The following is a 19,214-nucleotide window of genomic DNA, read 5'->3' on the forward strand; positions in this document are numbered from 1 at the left end:
GCCCCACCAGATGTGTTTAAAATGTCCCACTAATCTACAACCTCTCCAGCATTGTTCAGAGGTGTCTGGAAAGATCTGTTTTAATGTTGTCGGCTAGAGGTACCAATTAAATAACAATTTATACTGTGCCTCCCTCATGTGGATGGAATGGTCGAACCTGGTGATATCCTTCCATAATGTACGTCATTTCTCTAGCAGAATCTGGCTGTCTAGAGTACGTTCCCACATGGTCATGTAACAAGAGTGGAAAGGAGGGGTCAGGGAAATGAGTAGGGAATAGAAAAAGAAGATACACCCTTTGCAGCCTTCAGAAGGTTTTACAAATAATTCAAGTAGTGTAAGCTCTCTCGTCGGCCATTCTAAATTCTGGTTTTAAGACCCAGTGCTTCAACTGGATGTGGAAGCATTCAGAGTCAGGAAGTTGAAAATCAAGTTGGCAATTTTCAAAAATAAGGATATCCAACCCATGGAAGAGGTCAGGAATGGAGAGGCAACGCCCCTCTTTCCATCGGTCAAAGGACTCAGGATGCATAGCTGGGGAAACGCTGGGTTATAATGATTTGGGGTGAAAGGGGATGGAAAGGAAAGACCACCTGTTTTTGTCCCACTGTCCCACAATTGTAGAGCTGTCTTAACTGAGGTACTAATATAAGCGTTGGACGGGCTGTGTGGTTTGGTTTTCCAAAGAAGATCCCAAATGTATCTGCCCATCAGTGCCCTGTCCATATGGAGCCAATGTTTACCCAAAGCACGGAGGGACAATTTAGAAATCACTTGCCGTTGAACGGCTTGGTACTAGAGGTGAACATCGGGCATTGCTAAACTCCCAGCCGATTTGGGTAGTCATAACAGTGTGTAACGCAGATGGACCCTGCGTCCTTGCCAGATGAAATGTAGAAAGAGGATGTGAAGTGTCAGTACAAGGGTGCTGTCTAGATTAGTGGGAAGGCCTTGAAATAGGTATAATAATTTAGGTCACATGGTCATTTTAATGGCTTGGATACGGCCTAGACAAGAAATATACAAGGGGCCCAAAACTTAGGATCCAATTTCAACAGCCCTGAGAGGGGGGGGTAGTCAGTTTGGTATAAGTCTCCAATTCAGGTAGATCAAGTTGGAGTGCGGCTAGTGAGATCTGTCGGCCCAAAGGGGATACCTTGGATCTCTGGTATCACCCATATTTTTGCAACCAATGGTTCAAGACTTAATGCAAAATGAAGTGGGGGGCAGTACTGTATTGTCCCCCTCTCCAGATGAAAAGGAGGAGAGCTTATCCTGTTCACCAGGACTCAGGATTGTGGTTTAGTGTACACGGCTCGCACCATCACCATAAAATTGTCACAAACCCCATAGTGGCGTAGGATGTTGAAGAGGAAGTGTCAATCTACCTGATCAAAGGCTTTCTCAGCATCAAGTGCTAGTAAGATGTCAGTACTCACTTCTTGGTATGCAAATCAAGAAAAGTACACTGTTCCAGTTAGGGAGAAAGACAGTAACTATGGGAGGGTCCTATTTTAGGAGCAAAAACCTCACACACCCAAATAGGTGTCATGCTTCATCATCGGAGTTGCTCCTCGTCAGACTGGCGCTGAAATGTCTGACGGGCTCCACCCCAGATGGGGGGGGCTCTTTGCCGGAGTTCTTGTCTGAGATGATGCCAAGACCCTAAGTGTATGCGTAAAGAAAGGAGATCAAGAAAAAAGAATCTAAAATTGACTCACTGAACCATAAAGAAGGATTTATTTAATCAGAATATATAGGTCAGAGGCCAAGGTTAAAACTAATCATAAGAGTGAAACAGAGTTAATGGTCAATCACTCTAGAACGGGGGTGGGGAATTTCCACGACATCCCCCATTAAGGTCAACATGTTTCGCGTCTCACAGAGGCCCAAACGGATCCAGTGACGCTTCTTCAGGACCAAAAATAGACTTGATGTATCTCCTATTTGTGTAAAGTACTAAAAAACTTATACCTGAAATTGTCAGGACAAACTGTATCCAGTCATTCACACTACTATGGAAGTGCTAATCCTGTCTTTCGCCCTCGTCCCCATTACGGAGCGGGCTACATAGTTACACCCTCCCATAGTTACTGTCTTTCTCCCTAACTGGAACAGTGTACTTTTCTTGATTTGCATACCTCTAGGGAGGCTGTACACTGGATCAATATTCCTCCCTATCCCTCTGTTTATAAGTAGCTCACTTCTTGGTAGCCTGTCTACCAGATGGATCACCCTACGTAAGTTATTGTGGGTTTATCTCCCCCTGATAAACCCAGATTTATCTTGTTAAGTTGGGTTGCTTAAGTTTTTGTGTAGAGTTTAGCATTGAGGTTTAGAAGGGTTATGGGCCAAATGAATCTGCATTCTTGAGAGCCTTTCCCCGGTTTAGGGAGAACTGTGATTAAAGCATCACTCATGGATGGAGGAACTGCTTGGGTTGTAGCTATATGGTTGAACAGGGCTGTCAGAAGGGCTAGGGGATCGGAATTAAAGGTCTTAAAAAATTGAGCAGTAAAGCCATCTGGCCCTGGGCATTTGTGAAGTTTTAACATGGAGATGGCAATTTGAACCTCCTCCTTCTAATTTGGTTCTCCCAAAACAGAATTTTGGTCATCCATCACCTGGGGTAGCACTACATCATCTAAGTAGGATAAATGGGTTACATCATTAGTGTGGTCGGCAGAATAAAGTTGCTTACAAAATTGGCCAAAGGTTTTGGCTTTTTCGTCATCCGAGACAGCTAGGGAGCCGTTTCTTCAAGCAATTTTTCCTATTTATTATTTTTCATGTTTGATCCTGAGCTTCCGTGCAAGGTTAGCTCCAACTTTGTATAATGTTCTTAAGTTGGATGTTTAAGATGTAACACGGTGAACTCATCCCTATTAATATGAATTGCGTTGAGTTTTCCCCTCAAAGCTGTCACTTTCCTCTGGAGAGTGAGGGAGGGGCTTTCCTTGTGGGCTTTTTCTACGGCCTTAAGTTCCTCTTCTAATGCAAGTCTATCAGTTGCTCTTAGCTCATTTAGTGTTGATTGGAGGGCAATGCACTTGCTGCGTATTACCGCCTTAAAGGCATCCCAAATATTGGCGAAATTATTGTCTTGGGGTCTGTTCAGCTGTAAGAAATCTCTGATAGTTTGCCGTATTTCAGCCCTAAAAAGTCTGCCCCTATTGAGGGAGCTTGAAAAAAACCAGTGTCAATACTTGGGCGGAGGTTTCCCATTCTATTGTCAGACTCATCGGGCGTGGTCCGAAATGGCTATTGGGTAGAACTGAGCCGCTATTAACATTGAAGTTAGTGATTTGCTAGGAAACATGTAGTCTAGTCTAGAATAGGTGCAGTGAGAGTGTGAAAAGAATGTATAATCAAGGGACATCAGATGGAGGGTCCTCCAAGCATCCACGAGACCCAGTGAAGAGAAAGCTTGTTTTAAAGTCTTGGGTAAACTCCCCGTATGAGCCCTGTCGGTGGGTGTGCTGTCCTTCTCTGGGCCTCAAGTGAGGTTAAAATCCCCCATCATAAAAATCTCCCCCTCTGAAAACCCTCCCAATAGAGAAAGCAGTGATTGTAAAAATGAGATTTGTCCTGAGTTTGGGGTATATATGGAGGTGAAGGTTAACTCATGCCCTGCCAGGTGTCCCTTTGCCATACCTATCCTACCTTCCTGATCAGTTTTGCAGCCCACTGGTTGAAGCTGTAGTGAAGAGTGGAAAAAAGCACAACCCCATTATGTTTGGTAGTGGCAGACAATTTGTACATAAGCAGATAAGCTTTGTGGCGCACCCTATGTTCCTCAGTTCGTCAGAGATGTGTTTCTTGTAAGGTAACCACATCATTGCACTGGTCGAATAAGTATTTCCAAAGCTTAAGGCATTGGCCAGTGAGTTGAGACCTTTGACATTTCAGCTAAGTATGGTGATTACCTTAACATCTCAGTAGAAATAAACAGCATGCTTTTAGTAGTACCCCCCTATAAGCATCGTACATTAGATCCCGCTCCCTTGTGGAAAACACAGGCTTTCAGGCCATTGTTCCCAATCCTCCCCTCTCCCACCTGCATTGGGTAACTTCTCCCACACAACTGAAAAGAAATAATAGTCAACATCACAACATTGATAAACTGGGGATTAATCTACAATATACATCCGGGCGTATAGGTCGAAAGCCCCTAGTGAAGCCTAAGGGAAGCATAAGGATAAACAGGCATGCTGACAGCAGCTAGAGACTGTGTCTAAGTTGAAAGGTCTTCATAGGTTACAGCTCGAGGGTGATCATGTAAGCGATAATAATCATACATGGAGAGGGTTGACAAAGTTAATATAGGAATCCCATTGTGCATCCGACAGTCACTGTCTCTTCCAACACTGCGTTTGTGTCGAAGAAGCCAATCAATCAATCAGGGATTTGTAAAGCGCACTACTCACCTGTGAGGGTCTCAAGGTGCTGAGGAGGAGAGGTCGAGAAGGTGGAGGGGGGATACTGCTACGGCCCGAATAGCCAGGTCTTGAGAAGTTTCCTGAAAGTAAGGAGGTCTTTGGTCTAGTGCAGGTGGGTGGGAAGAGTGTTCCACTTTTTAGCGGCGAGGTGCAAGAATGATCACCGCCGGTTGTAGTTCTGCAGATGCATGGGACAGTTGCGAAGGCGAGGTCAGCAGAGCGGAGATGTCAGGTCGGGGTTAGAAGGAGAGACGTCTCCTTCAAGAAGTGACAACCGAGTCAGTGTTTCCGTTAAAGAAATTCCCTGTAGGGTCTCAGCCTCAGAGTTCAGTGAAGTGATGGGACTTATTTTGGAAGTTGAATGCTAGGCCAAAAGGATAAGTCCACAGGTATCTGATACGGTCATGGCGGAGGCTGTCCGTTACTGGACAGAATTGGAGTAGACAAGCTAGTGTAGCAGGGGCTACATCCTGCAAAGAAGGACAAGTAGCTCCTTGAGACAAAATCTCTTCTTTCTTTCTTGCACCTGTAGAATAGCTTCTTTGACTTTATAGGAGTGGAGTTTCACCAAAACATCTCTAATATGTTTCCCTCCTCCTGGAGTCCTGGGCCCCACTCAGTGGGCTCCATCAGGCTTAATCACAGTCTGGTCTTCGTCTAGAAGGTCTGAAAACAGGCCTGTCACATATGTCTCTAGGTCAGTGCCCTCCACTCCCTCCTCTAAGTTGCAAATGTGTATATTATCTGTCTAGGATCTATTTTCTAAATCTTCACGCTTGAGTATAGAGGCCTGGAGCTGAGTGTTGAGAAGGCCTGCAGAGGTTTCAGCCTGGGCAATTTGTGTATAGGTCGAGAGCTCTTGTTCCAACAGAGTCTACGTCTTGTTGGAGAGAGGTAAATTTAACATTGATTTCCGTTTTAAAGGCATCAAGGGTAGACATTAAATCAGCCTTCAATTCTACACAGAGTTCATTCATATCTGAGGGAGGACAGAAGGTCTTTTTTGGTGATGCCCATGGTGTCAACTTGGTGGGGTGTCTGGTTGGTATCCCTCACCTCCGCCAGTGAGAAGTAGCTAGAGCAACCCTGTTGGCTTAGGTTTTTTATTTTGGTGGTATAGAGTCTATATGTGTGGGTAGGTGAGAGAATAATACAAGTAGCAAATAACTTATCTGTTGGAGGCTTTGTGTCCAGCAAAAGTTCGAGCACTGATGTCAGTGGGTCAAGTGTCGTGCCTCCAAGTAAGAGACCTTTAAAGTGGTTCCTTAGCAAACTGTTGGTAAAGAAGTTCAATGTATTAAGCGCAAGCCTGCCTTAGGTCTCGAGCTCCTGGGCGCTAATCAATGGCTCAGATCAGTGGCAGAGCTGGTAAGACTATTCCACTGCGTCCGGTTGCAATAGTGTAATCTGGCTGCTAGGCTCCGGCTTAGGCCACAGTTATAGGAGAGAACTGCAGAAGAGTGCAGGGCCTGTCTGGACCATGTTGGTAAAAAGGATCAAATTCAGTGGCTAGGCGTAGTTGCAGCCATCTAGATGCTTGTAGTCCTTGTGCCCCCTCATATCCGTTGTCTCAAGCCAGGTGTAGCACAGCATGGGTGTCTTCAGAGAGCCTGTGAGCGGGCTGCCGTCTTAAGGTCAGGCAGCTGGGCCTCATGGTCAGATAGGCCTCATCTGTAGCATGATTTCTCTTCACAGGGTCAGAGGGATACTCAACGCTAACTCTGCCCACCGAGTGCCCCTCGAATCTCAGCTGTCACAGATAAGCGCCCCGGGTAACATTATGATATTTGCGGCAGAAGAGCCGTAGCATGGGCCCGTCTAGGCTGCCGCAAACTCTCACTAACAATTAAAGAGCCACGAACACCCTGCTGGGCACTCCTCACTTCTTCTATCCACATCTTTCATTTAAGTGATGTGCTCCTTCAATGTAACAAAGTTCCAGTGTCTCTGCCAGTTCTTCAGTCGAGGGCCGCTCTCCGCCAGTCCCTCTATGGAGCTCCAGGCCCGCAGCTCAAAGGCCCATCTGCAGCAATGTCAATTAGAGACTCCTCCCGCCCCACGGGCTCTGCTCTGGGCCCTCCTGGATTTCCGTCCGTCACATGAACCCAGTGGGAAAACATGACCGATTTCTTAGGTCAGCATGCCAGTATTTTCATCAACGCAGCAGCGGAGCACTTGCGGATCACATCCACTCTGCCATCTTGGTTGGCCACGCCACCATGGAGTATGTTTCATAGTATGTTTTGCAGGTGTTCACAATTGTCCAATATACAACAGGTATGGTCTGCTAGCATCCAACCATTGGCCACAGGCGTGTTACTACACCAAACAGGTTCAGCGACTGACTTCCGCCGTCATAGGCCCTCCGCTAACACACCGCCAGGACGACTGTGTTATTTATGCAGTTGGTGTGATGGAGTACACTCCGTCGTGGTGGTCTTTGGCTCAGCCGCAATACATCTAAATATGGCGGGAGGGACACCGTCATATTGACGGTCCTTTCGGGTTCATCACCGATGTGGCTTGGTGGTAGGACTGTCAAGATTTAAATCAGGCCCTTAATCTAGCATAGTACTGTGCCTCTAATTGAGAGGCCGAAGAGGTGGTGAATTAGAAGCTGGTGGTCAGTGGAGTTGAATGGCAAAGAAAAGTCTAACAAAATCAGCACTCCAACAGCACTACCATCAACTATCACTCCTATTTCATCAGCCACCTAAATTACCACAATCTTGGACCCCACTGCTAGTCACAAACCTAACTGATAGTGATCTAATAATCCTATAGTTATGGTTCTCAGATATGACTGTAGCTGGGACATAGCAGCATTTTCTAAAAGCTTAGCGGGATAAGACAATAATGAGATCAGCCTACAATTAAGGCAATGTTTGGGGTCCAATGAAGGCTTTTTCTGAAAAACAAGCTTCAAGTCTTCAGGCGGCGAACCCAAGTCAAACAATTAGGTAATGGCTTACTGCATCAACAGGGCTACTGTTTCATGCAGTAGCCTACCTGGACTTACACCATTGGATCAGCTACCTGGACATACACCATTGGAGCAGGAGTAACTTACAATGTGACAAGTAAGTTATTAATAGCGCTGTGTCATTAGAGTGAAATGATGTGGTAGCAAATGTACATTGTTAGTATTTATCAGGAGATTTGTTTGGCTAGTCACACCTTTGATATCTTTTTTATTTAGACCAGTGTAAAAGTGATCACACTAATGTACTAATCACCTACATATCAGTGGTATAATCTTTGTGATTTATTTTTTTTAGAATGATTTTTGTGTGACATACTGCCTCCCCCCAATTGTCCTGATGACGACAACCAGTTTTTGGCACAATTAGGGTTTAAACAATAATGTTTTATTTTGTTGTGGACTTTGCTGAGGGGTCTGATCATTTGTATTTGTATTTTGGTACTTCTAAAGCGCATTCAGATCATGGGTATCGAAGCACTAAGCAAGGTGAGAGACGCAGAGCCAATCCGTAACCAAAATTTACTGTGAGAACAGCCATGTTTTAAAGTTGCTTCCATAACATTAAGAAAGGATTCATTCCACTAATCTGGACAGGTAAAGAATTCCAGACACCATCGGAAATGCCTATCTCCCCATTTTTCTTTTTACACTGCAGTACCAATACCAACCTAAGGTCCATGGACCTTAGTGTTCGGAGTGGAGAGTACCACTTAAGAACATTTTGCAGATTTCCTGAACCCATGGAGTGGAGGGCTTCATGGGTCAGACACAATTATTTAAAAGAGATACGCTTCCTGACAGGCAACCAATGCAGCTCCCTAAGGCCCTCCTTAGCAGATGCAAACTTGGCAGTGCGAGTACTAGACAGGCAACTGCATACTGAAGAAGTTGAAGCTTTTTCAGAGAGGGTTGATTTATATTTAAGTACAGGGCATTGCAATAATCCAGTCTTGATATAATAAGTGCCAGGACCGTCGTCACTCTGAGTTCAAGGGGTATATAAGGCAAAACATTTTTCAAGATCTTAATCAGCCAAAAAAATGCACTTGTAACCCTGTTGACCTGCATGTCAAAAGTCAGGGCCGAGTCAAACATGACCCCAAAGTTCTTAGCTGCTGTAATGGGGATGGGCAAAGTCCCACGTGACCCAGGCCACCAACAATTGCTCCAAATAGAATTATTTGCCCCAAATATTGAATCTCGGTTTTATCCCCATTCATTTTCAGCTTGTTCAACCTCATCCTTTGGCTATCTTCACTTGTGCAAGCTTTAAACCTATCTGCCACTAATCCCCAGTCTTCTCTAATTGAGACAATAATCTGGAACCCAAAAGAGCAAACCAGTTTTGCCAGGGGGATCACGTACAGGTTAAAGAGGGTTGGCCTGAGGGCTGATCCTTGTGGGACTCCACAAGGGAGCTGAAATGGCACAGATCTCGAATCACCACAGCTAACTAATTGTTCTGCCAAAGAGGAATCTCTTAAGTATACCAAGGGCTGTATCCCACAGCCTGTATCCCTCAGTCCTGCCTGATGCCTGATGTAACCCCTGTACCCAGAATTATGTGCAGCTTGGGTTTCATTTAACTATTAAACATTGGCCAACAGATAAACAAGGGTGTTCATACTTGTTTGTTTCCCCTTTTACAGTAATATTTCTTACATCTTTGCTTCATTGCACTACGGTTGGGGTATCCTGAGTGAAGCATTCATGGCACCAGACTATGGCACTCATTACGACTTTGGCGGTCTTTGAAAGACCGTCAGTGCTGGTGGTCTCAAGACTTCCATTTCCACTTCCGGCACTTCCACGCCAAAAGGACTCCGCCCGCCGTATTATGACCTGTAATATGGCACAGTGGTGTCCTGAAGGTGGTGGAAGTGCCAGGACCCAACCCCTCCCAGATGACCTCCTCACTGGAAAAGGTAAGTGATCATCCGACAGAGGAAAGGGGGGGGGTCTGAGTGTGTGAGTGAGTGTGTGAATGTACTGAATGCGGGAAAGCAGGGGTGTCTGTGTGTGTGAGCATGCGGATGGGGAAGGAGGATGGTGTATGCGTGCGTGTATGTGGAGGGGGTGGTGTATGCATGCATGCATGGGGAGGGGGTGGTGTATGCATGCATGTATGCGAGTGAATGTGAATGTATGTGTGCACATGAATGGGGGTGTTCGTGTGTGTGTGAGCATTTGAATGAGAGTGCCTGAGTGAGTGTACATGCATGAATGGGGGTGTATGTAGCGAGTGTGTGGGTGTTTGTAAGAGTGTAGAAGTGTGTGGGTGCATGTGTGCGGGTGTGTGGACATGTGGGAGGTGTGCCTCCCGGCGACAGGCAGGAAGATTCCTGACCCCGGGTGCAGGACCACCAGCATTTTCGTGGCGGTGCAACTGCCATGAAAATGCTGGTAGTCTGCCGTCTCATAATACCACTAGCGGTATTACGGCTGCCGCCGGGCCGGAGGTACTCACCTCCAGCCCGGTGGACCACCCAAAAGTGGCAGTATGAGTGGCTAAGCCAAACCGCCAAACTTGTAATATGGCGGTCTTTACTGCCGGCCCATCAACAGTAAACCGCCACCACAAATCTGGCGGCCTTAAGACCACCAGATTCGTAATGAGGGCCTATGTCACCTGCATGAATATATAAATGGACATTGTTTCAACTTCTGATATATTATGAACATAATATGTTGATTTTGTTTCTGAAACTTAAACAATAATGTTAGCCTTTACATTACTGTGAAGGTTTAACACTGCTGCCTTATATTTACTGATCCCAAGTTCTTCTGAAACACAGGGTTTCCCCATTTTCCCCGTACCTCTATGGGAAATTTGATACATCAAGGCCCATGCCCAGCACCCAATCATTTTAGAACAAGAACTTCAAGCAAGGAGTCTGTCACAGGAGAAACAAAGGTTTCCTTCAAATCAATACATTATCATACACAGGAAATGTGATGGTCATGAAGGAAGACAAGAAAGAAATAGTTAAGGCAGTGGTCTTCAAACTGGGGGGCGGGCCCCCTTAGAGAGGCCCCAAGTGATCCCAGGGGGGGACGCCAGGCTCTGGACAAAAGAAGATTTACACAGATAACAGTGTTTTGTTTTAAGCAGAAACATTTTATTGCATTTTAAGAAGGTAACAGTGCTTAACTGCAATGTTTAACTACATCTAGACATATTTAAAGATTGCCATCTTTATAAAATATTTGTGAAAAGTTCTGAGGGGGGCCCAATGATTTTTAGGGGGGCGCGCATTAAAAAGTTTGGAGACCACTGCGTTAAAGGTATGTTGATTTTGCTATTGTATAGTTGATTCTACTGCAAAGTCTATGTAGTTATCTGAACTTACCAGGGACTGCTGATAAACAGGCTTCTGAAAGAAAGGGAGAAAAAGTGCTATTACAAAAACGTTCAGAAATAGAGCGTAGCAAAAATCAATGAGTCAATCTATGTTAATTTACTAAGACATGTAAGTTCATACAAACTGCTCAGACCAAATAAACCTTTCTAGAACATTTTAAAAAATCCCATATAAACAATTAAGCTAAACGCAAAACATGCAATAATTTCAAGTAAAATTAAAACTGTTATTAATTCATTATTTCTTTGAACCTCTGCCACAACCAGTTTTATAGAACTAATTTTAAAAATAAATAAGAATGTGCATTTAAGTGATATTTAATGATAGGTGAGCCAATCTAACTTCCATAAAATTAGTACATAGCAAAAGAAAATGACACAGCTCTTTTGGTGCTTTACAAAAGTACATGCAGTTTATTTCCCCATAGTGCCTTAGTTTTAACTTAACTCGATTGAGCTATAGCATTGGGGTATCTCCAACAATACTTGTAAACTGTTACTCCACAAACAAATATTGGCATCGAATAGGCCTTCTTAAGTCATTTAAAATCCACCAAGAGCAATTGGAGCAACTTTATATAAATACATTATTTACAAAGTTTTACAGATAGTCACCCTCCATACATAGTGTTAAAATGAACCAACCCATCCCTAGCTGTAAGGTCATTTCTTTATGCACCACTCAGCTTAAACGTTTCTTAAAAGTTACACTCATTATTTACAAATTCCATGCTATAGGGCAATCCTAATAGCATCAATTGCCAAGCAAACTTAATATGCTTTTTTCCAAAAAGTGACAATGGGTTTTGTAAGCGTATTTATATCACCATGTTTTTTTAAACTGACAGTGTAAGTTGCTATCTGAGTGCGGTTCTGCCAGAATATTGTAGCATGGTGATATTCTTTCTATTAGGTTTTCAAAGAAAATATTGTGATGCAACAAAACCCTTGGATAAATCAGACAAATTTAGAGAAAAAAGAGGAAAGCAAGGATGCAGCCTTTTTCAGGTTATTTAAGATATCCATTTTGTTCCCTAACAAAACCCTTGTTAAAGTTCCAGAATAATCAGTTTAACTAATAATAGTAGTAAGATACAGATAGCAAATGAGCCAAGCTTAGTCCATACATTGCAGCCATCCATCAAATCTAATGATGTGTGGTTGTTCACAAAACATACATGGAGGTATTTTAATTCTGTGTGAGATACTCGGGTGAAAAGATCTGGTGGGCTATATTCAGTCATGTGAACTCTTTTTTTATTTTTTATTTCAGGTGTGAGCATTGTACTCGAGAAATACAAAAAGATTACATTAAATAGTGCAACATGATTCCAAATCGTTCATCATTTGATTTGGCTAATCATATCCTTATGACAAGGTCCCATCACTTAAATCATCCAAGAAGATTACAAGATTTACGTAATCGTATTATATGTGATATATTAGTATATTTCGCTTGTCTTGACCAGAGGTTCGGATGCTTGCACTGTAGCTACTCTGTAATTGTCTACCTCAGAATGACCAGAGTCTAAACAAGGCGAGGTGGGCACATTTCCTGCCGTATTGCCAAACCCATGCCTTTCCATCATGACCGCAGTTTCTATTGAGCCAGAGGAAAGCGTAACACCATTGGGACAGAAGAAAAATAAGGGTCTGAGCAGCGCTGAATGTTAGTCTATACATAGGGGAGAGGAGATTGTGTAATGGGTACTGAATTACGTCTGGTCTGCCAGCCTCCTGGCACATGCTCAGCAGGTTATACTAATTTGGGGGGGGGGGGGGTTTAAGCTCCTTAGACCCAGCTGAGGTGAGTAACGGGAATGTCTGAAAAGGCTAATTCCTATTTCTCTGAGTATCCGCATATCCAAGCTTTGACTGTGGGATCTGTTCAGAAAGGCGGAAATTCTGCAACAAATTCTGTTGTCCTGGATCTGGGGCTCACCACCTGCCTAACTGCAGCTCGCCAGCTTACTATGCTCTGATTCCATAGTCAGGCTAATACCTTGAGTGGTTACTTGAGAAGTAAGGACAGCTTGCAAAGGGGATGGAGCCACCCAAGGAGCCATACCAGGACTTTGGGTTTTATCTAGTGAAGATGGGCCTTTGCCCTTCAGGTTATGCACTACCTTTGTATTTTTACCAGACGAGCGTGCCTTGAGCTGTGATTCGCGTGCGATCCTTTTCATTGTGTTAGGTATTATACAGCAGAAAAAAACGAGGAGCCTGGAATCTCCCCCGTTATTTAGGGGACGCTTGGATGCCACAAAACCCACCTGCGCCTACGTGGGCTGCTTCCGTAGCGATCCAAGCTACCACTGTCTCAGCGAGGGATCCCAATGCCAACCACACAGGGAGGTGGGGGGGAATGGGAGCTGCGGCGGCCCATCCTTTAGGGCGGAGGGGCCACGCCCCCCCACCCCATGAAGAGTGTCTGTCAGGCTGAACAAAGGTCAGCCTGACAGACACTCTTCATGTTCAGGTCAGGCAGCCAGGAGCAGACATGCGCGATTTGCGCACACTCCTGGCTGCCTGAGCTGAACTTTGCTGGGCTGAGGAGATCACAGCTCCTATGGGCGTGACCTCCTCGGACCAGCAAAGGTGCCTCGAGGCCCTCCCCTGGGTGACGAGGAAAGCGTCACCAATTGAAACTCTCCCAGGGCGCTTCAGGTTTAAGCCCTGAAGCGCCCAGGGCGAGTGTCAATCAGTGACACTTCGTCACAGAGTGGGGTAGGGTCAGCAGTCTCACTGAGCCCATCCCACTCTGTGACGAGGCTGGGACCTGGAGGCTAAAGGTAAGTGTGTGTGTGTGTGTTATGTTTTACATTGAATGTTTGGTGCGCGTATGCATGTTTGAGTGTTATGAGTGTTGTTAATGGATGTGCGTGCATGCGTGCGTGTGTGTGTGTGGAAGGTTTAATGTGTGTGATCTTGTAAAATGAATGTTTGGTGCGTGCGTGCATGTTTGAATGGAATGAGTGTTGTTAATGGATGTGCGTGCGTTCGTGTGTGTGTGTGAAAGAATGAATGTGTGTGATCTTGTAAAATGAATGTTTGGTGTGTGCATGTTTGAATGGAATGAGTGTTGTTAATGGATGTGCGTGCGTGTGTGAAAGAATGAATGTGTGTGATCTTGTAAAATGAATGTTTGGTGCGTGCATGCATGCTTGAATGGAATGAGTGTTAATGGATGAGCGTGCGTGCGTGCGTGTCTGTATGAAAGAATGAGTCTGTGTGTGTGTTTGTGTGTGCCCCGCCCGCCCCCCTCCCAAAGCTGCCGGCCGCCACTGAATTGGGGGGTGCTTGGATTGAGACATCACGTTGATTAAAGCCTCTCCCCCTCCTCTTTCTGCTCTCTCAAACTAAGCCTAAAAAGAGCTTCCCCGTGGCTATATATTATCATCAGCGAAGTTCACTCACCCTTAGCAGCTGATTCCTGTTGTCTGAGCAGCTCCCCTTATCTTCAACTAGGCGAGGCTCCTGTCATTGCTGCTCTTCACAATGCAGCACCTAGGACCCCCACAGACTGAGTTATAGGCAAAAATGTTTTGTTTTGTAAAATAATGCTTGTAAAGCACAATGCACTGCGTTCCTGCTGCCCTTCAGGTCCCAGATTCCAGGTCCTCAGTTTTTCAGCCAGTCCCTGAAACCAGATCCGGCTCCAGGGCAGCATGCACTGATTAAAGTGGGGTGGAAGGGAGGATCTATAAGGGGGGAGGATACGGGCAGCATGGGCTTTTGTGAGCCAAAAAGTTTCTAAAAAGTCCCTTGCGCTTTGCCAGCTGGCATCGCACCGCTATAAAACAATAACAAGCATTTGCAATGCAACGTGCCTCGCGTTTGCTCATTTAAGAGCTGATCGCTTTGTAAACTCCTAACCCGACTTTTCATCTATCGGCAAAAGTGCTTTTATGTACATAACCCGAAAAAGTGAAATTAAATGCGTAAAGCGCTCGTCTTCTGCCAAGAGAAATCGCTCTAGGAAAATAGAGAAAAAGTAGTCCACGATCTGACAGAAAACAGCGAGCCTCGCATGTTTTCTGTACTTGGTCGCTGCGCTTGAGGAGGGCTAACCACCGGAAAAGGCATGACGTGTGCATGCCTTCCACTAATGAAAGCAAGCAGATTTTACTAGGCAAGCCCACGAACCAATGAAACACACTGACGTGACGTCGACAGGGCTCCGAGCCCTTTTCTAATAACTAAAGCGTCTCGTTGCGATGCGCATGCAACGCAGGCTCGACCCTAAAAAAGCTCACTCTGAGCTCTCGGGAATCAATCAGGCGATCGGCTCTCCCAGTGTGTCTTCCTCTGGATGCGCTTTTCCTCAGATGCCTCACACGCCTCGGCGATTAGCCAAGGTCCCTGATGGGACCTTCCTCCGCGGCTCCACCCTGACCATGTGTACCCATCGTCACTGCAACATAGCTATCAGTTGTAATACCTTCAATGTATCTTTCACGGCCTGCAATAAAACTTAATTACGTTTCTTTGCGGGGAATACAAGTCAATATGAGGCCTGGCTATTCCTGTGCCCTTCCTTCATGATTGGTTTCACCACAGAACCCACCTATATAAGCCGAGCTACACAGTGTTGACTATGTATTGAAAATGAGTACAATAAATGTTAGCCCAAACATCTAATGATTTTTTTCATAACCATATTTTGTAGACCATCCAAGCAAGGGCCCTGCAATGATGTTCCTCAACATTTGACATTTTGGTTGTGTACATGTAATCATTACATTATTAAATGGGCTTCGGAGCCAAAAAACTGTGTGGAGTCTACCTTGCTGGTGGTAGTGGACAGAATTAGATAAGAGGCAAATCAAGGCAAAGCTGTTGCCCTGATTTTATTAGATCTGCCTGCTGGCTCCATTACCCAGGAGAGCCGCCAAGAATGTGGGAGTCATATTAGACCTTTTCTATGCAAGACCAGGTAAACTCGGTGTGTGGGAGATGTTTTGGCCTCTTGCGCATGTTGAAAAAGTTTTTCAGATGGATCTTCCTAATCTGGCATAGGACAGTTACCCAGCCTCTTAGTCTGAGCAGATTAGACTATGACTATGCCATCTATCCTGGGATAGCTGATTAGCTATTTAGATGCCTGCAGCTCATACAGAATGAAGCAGCTAGACTGATCTGCAATTGCAGCAAAAAAAGAGCTCAGTATCAATCTGCCTCAATCGGCTGCACTGTCTTCCACCAGGTCCATCTATTTTGCATGTCAAAGTGGCTTTCTACAAACCCAGTAGAGCGCTGCGCTCTTCCCATCAAGCATTGATTAGCATGATTAGCAACACACAAATTAAAGAAAGCCAGGTTGGGTGGCCGCTCTTTTGGCCATCTGGCGGAATTTCCTTCTCTTGGAAATGTGTCTTAAAGAGGACCTCTTTGTGTTCTGTAAGCACCCAAAAAACTGGCTCCACTTTAGGGGCGTCTAATCGCAGAGTTTATTTTCATTGGTCCTAACATCGGTTTGTCCCTTTGGGGATGATGTGTGCGCTTTATAAATAAAATAAAATTTAAAAAATAGTTTACCTGTTTTCATACCCAATTTAAACTAAAAATTAGGTCCTAAACTAACTGCCCTCAACTTCACATGCAAATCATTGGTGTAACAATAATGCACTTGCTTTTGAGATTTGGGCCTGTGAATGTTTAGATGAAGGACAATGAAGGCTTCCATATTTCAGTATGCTGTTATCCCTGTGAAGAATGAAAGGGTTTGGAGCCTATTGATGCTTTATTGATATATTCACTCTTTTTTATTCCAGAGATTTCAATCTCACATTGCATTGTGTACCTTCAAGTCTACAAACACTAGCCTTCCTTGATTGCTCCGCACTGTAGATCTTTCCAATGTACTGTGTAAATAGAATTGTCTTTTATTTACAGCACTGATAGATACAGTAATTGTTATGATGGACAAAAGTCAATCAAACTCTTTCTAAAAAAAAATAAGCATCACATTCAAGCGTACACAGTGCATAGCTCATTTATCCTGGTTAATTAGGCTTTTGAATGGTTGACAGACCCATAAGAAAATCAGACGTGGTATGCCACTGGACGAGAAGGTGAAAAGCAAATCAGTTCCGGCAATGTTGGTGATATTAGATGCAGAGAAGCCCCTTAATTGAGCGACCTGGTGCTTTCTGGCTAAAAACGTTGCAAAAATGTAAAAAAATATGTTCAAGTGGGGATCTAAATCTTCCTGGTACTTTTACACTTTTATTCTTTAATAGGACATATATTTTTGTCCTTTCCTTCTATGCTGCCCTGTGAATTGCATTCCAACATCGCCATCAAATAGTGTAACTGTTTAATGTTTTCAAAGCTGGGTTTTGTAATTAGATAGCAACTCTGTATCCAGTAACTTCTACTAAATGATTTAAAGTATTATTTATTAAACAAGGCGAAACTTAGACAAAGAGCAACACCACCCTTTCCGCCTTCCCATAGCCAATTTACAACTGTGTCCGGCAGTGCTTAATTTGTAGATAAAAAGGTGCCGGTGCTAAAAGCTCTCCTCTTAAACACGCGGCTGCTGCAATTAAAAGTGCGAGCACATAATACTCAGGCAGAGTAATCCTGAAGCCACCTTGGGCCTCTTCAATCTATTAACAGCCACTCCCTGCCCCTTCAGCTCTTTCTTGCAACTTCCTGCTTTTTCCCTTTCTGACGTTTCTTCTTTTTCTCTTCCTCCATCTTTCCCACGTGTCTTTTGCTCACAGTAAATGCTTGAGACACAAAACTAAACGCTGGCCCTCAGAAATAAGTGCCCGTGCTCAGCACCGAAGACAGCAAGCACAAATTAAGCACTGGTGTCCGGCCAACCAATTCAAAGTAGTCACAGGTTCCCCGCTAGTATCAGAATATGTTTTCCTCTACCTAATTGTATGTGAGCACGATCTGGTCTTGCTCACCAGAACACCAAGATAAAAGGTAATCATTACATTATTTAGTTATGTCCCAAGACGTGGCTCAACACCTTGCAACAATTAAAAAAGTTTAATTGTAAAAAAGTAAGTTCTGTAACATAATTGTCGATACGTAAAGTTTTTTAGCAAGCAGTGTCATACATATTATTGTAATTACAGTTAATCCAAATAGTGACAACACAGAATGTATGCCGAAAACTAGAGATAGCATTTCAAAATGGGCAGTAAAATAAAGCTGCCAATGACAAGTACACCACAGGGCGGCTGATGACATTTGAAAGTGGTAGGGTGTAAAAGCTAGGTATGACTTTTATGTAGCGAGTGAAGCGAGCAAGCGTAATGGACAAACTTGGGGTCCAGTGTGGGTCCTCCTCCCAAGAAAAACATTGAAAAAAGATTGACAAAATGGTGCATTTGAAAAGCAAATGAATTTAGTGAGAAAGCAAGGTTTATCAAGCAGTGCAAACCTATAGTCTTGAAATATTAAACACATTAAAAACTGGCCCATATCTTACTGCATTAATGTGTTTAACAGTTACCTTAATGTGTAAGTTGTACAACGCAACAGCTTCAAAAGTGCGTGCTTGCCCAGTGTCTTGCATTGCATGCAGCATCAACTTTGGAAGAAAATTGTCTAACCAGTCATCGAGAAGCACTCACTGTTGTTGGCTGCAACCAATCATACAGAAATATGTGAAGGCAGGCCTTTAAGTGGGATGAAAAAAGTGGGGTCTCTCTCAAAGGGACATGTAAAATAAATGTCTGTGATTCCCACAGTGTGCCAACCAACCTGTATTTTGGTTTCTTTATGAGAGGTTATTGCATCCAGAAATATAACACAACTGACACACCTACAACCTGTCAGTACTATTGGCTTTGTGAATGGGTGTTAGATGTTTAACAGAAATGAGCAACAACATTGATTTGTTATAAATAATTAACACTGTAAATGCTTCAATTCTGAAATTGTGAGACTGTGTATTAAATATTACTGAGGCCTGTGGAAGGAGTATGGCCTTCATTTATGGGTGCTTTATTTCAACCTCCTCTCTTTCTTTTTCAGCACCTTCTTTTCACTCTCCCCTGAACGCACGTCCTCTCATCTCCCTCATTTTACCACCCCAAACATACACTGCACTCATTTACATTTAAGCACTTTATTTCCTTTTGCTTTTGCCTTCTAAATATTGTGACCTCTATACACCCCCTTCACACATATTAACCCTGAATTTCAATTGTAACTGGAATACAGGACCATTGGTCTGTGTGCTCTGCAGAGATGCCAACCCATTGACAGGCACTTTGCTTTGCCTTCAGCCTCAACGCCAGTGCTCTCAATCAAAGCTCCTCATAAACACCTGGCACAAGTTGAAATTTGCACTATACAAGAGTAATAAGATGCCCCAAAAAAATACAGAAACACAGCATGATGAAACAGCTAACTCTCTTGGGAAATTCAACATTAAGTAAAACATGTAAAATAAGACAGAAAC

General features: G+C 44.0%; 1 protein-coding gene across 3 annotated transcripts in view; it reads right to left on the minus strand.

The window, feature by feature from the left end:
* The window catches only part of MYOT (myotilin), a 607,534-nt gene that overhangs the window by 376,141 nt on the left and 212,179 nt on the right, over positions 1-19,214 (minus strand). For all 3 annotated transcript variants that reach the window (XM_069199264.1, XM_069199262.1, XM_069199263.1), the window contains one exon: positions 10,773-10,796. In XM_069199264.1, the coding sequence (XP_069055365.1) occupies positions 10,773-10,796 (24 nt within the window). The remainder of the gene's footprint in view (positions 1-10,772; positions 10,797-19,214) is intronic.

The sequence above is a fragment of the Pleurodeles waltl genome, chromosome 7 (genome assembly GCF_031143425.1).
Source record: "Pleurodeles waltl isolate 20211129_DDA chromosome 7, aPleWal1.hap1.20221129, whole genome shotgun sequence".
NCBI lineage: Eukaryota > Metazoa > Chordata > Amphibia > Caudata > Salamandridae > Pleurodeles > Pleurodeles waltl.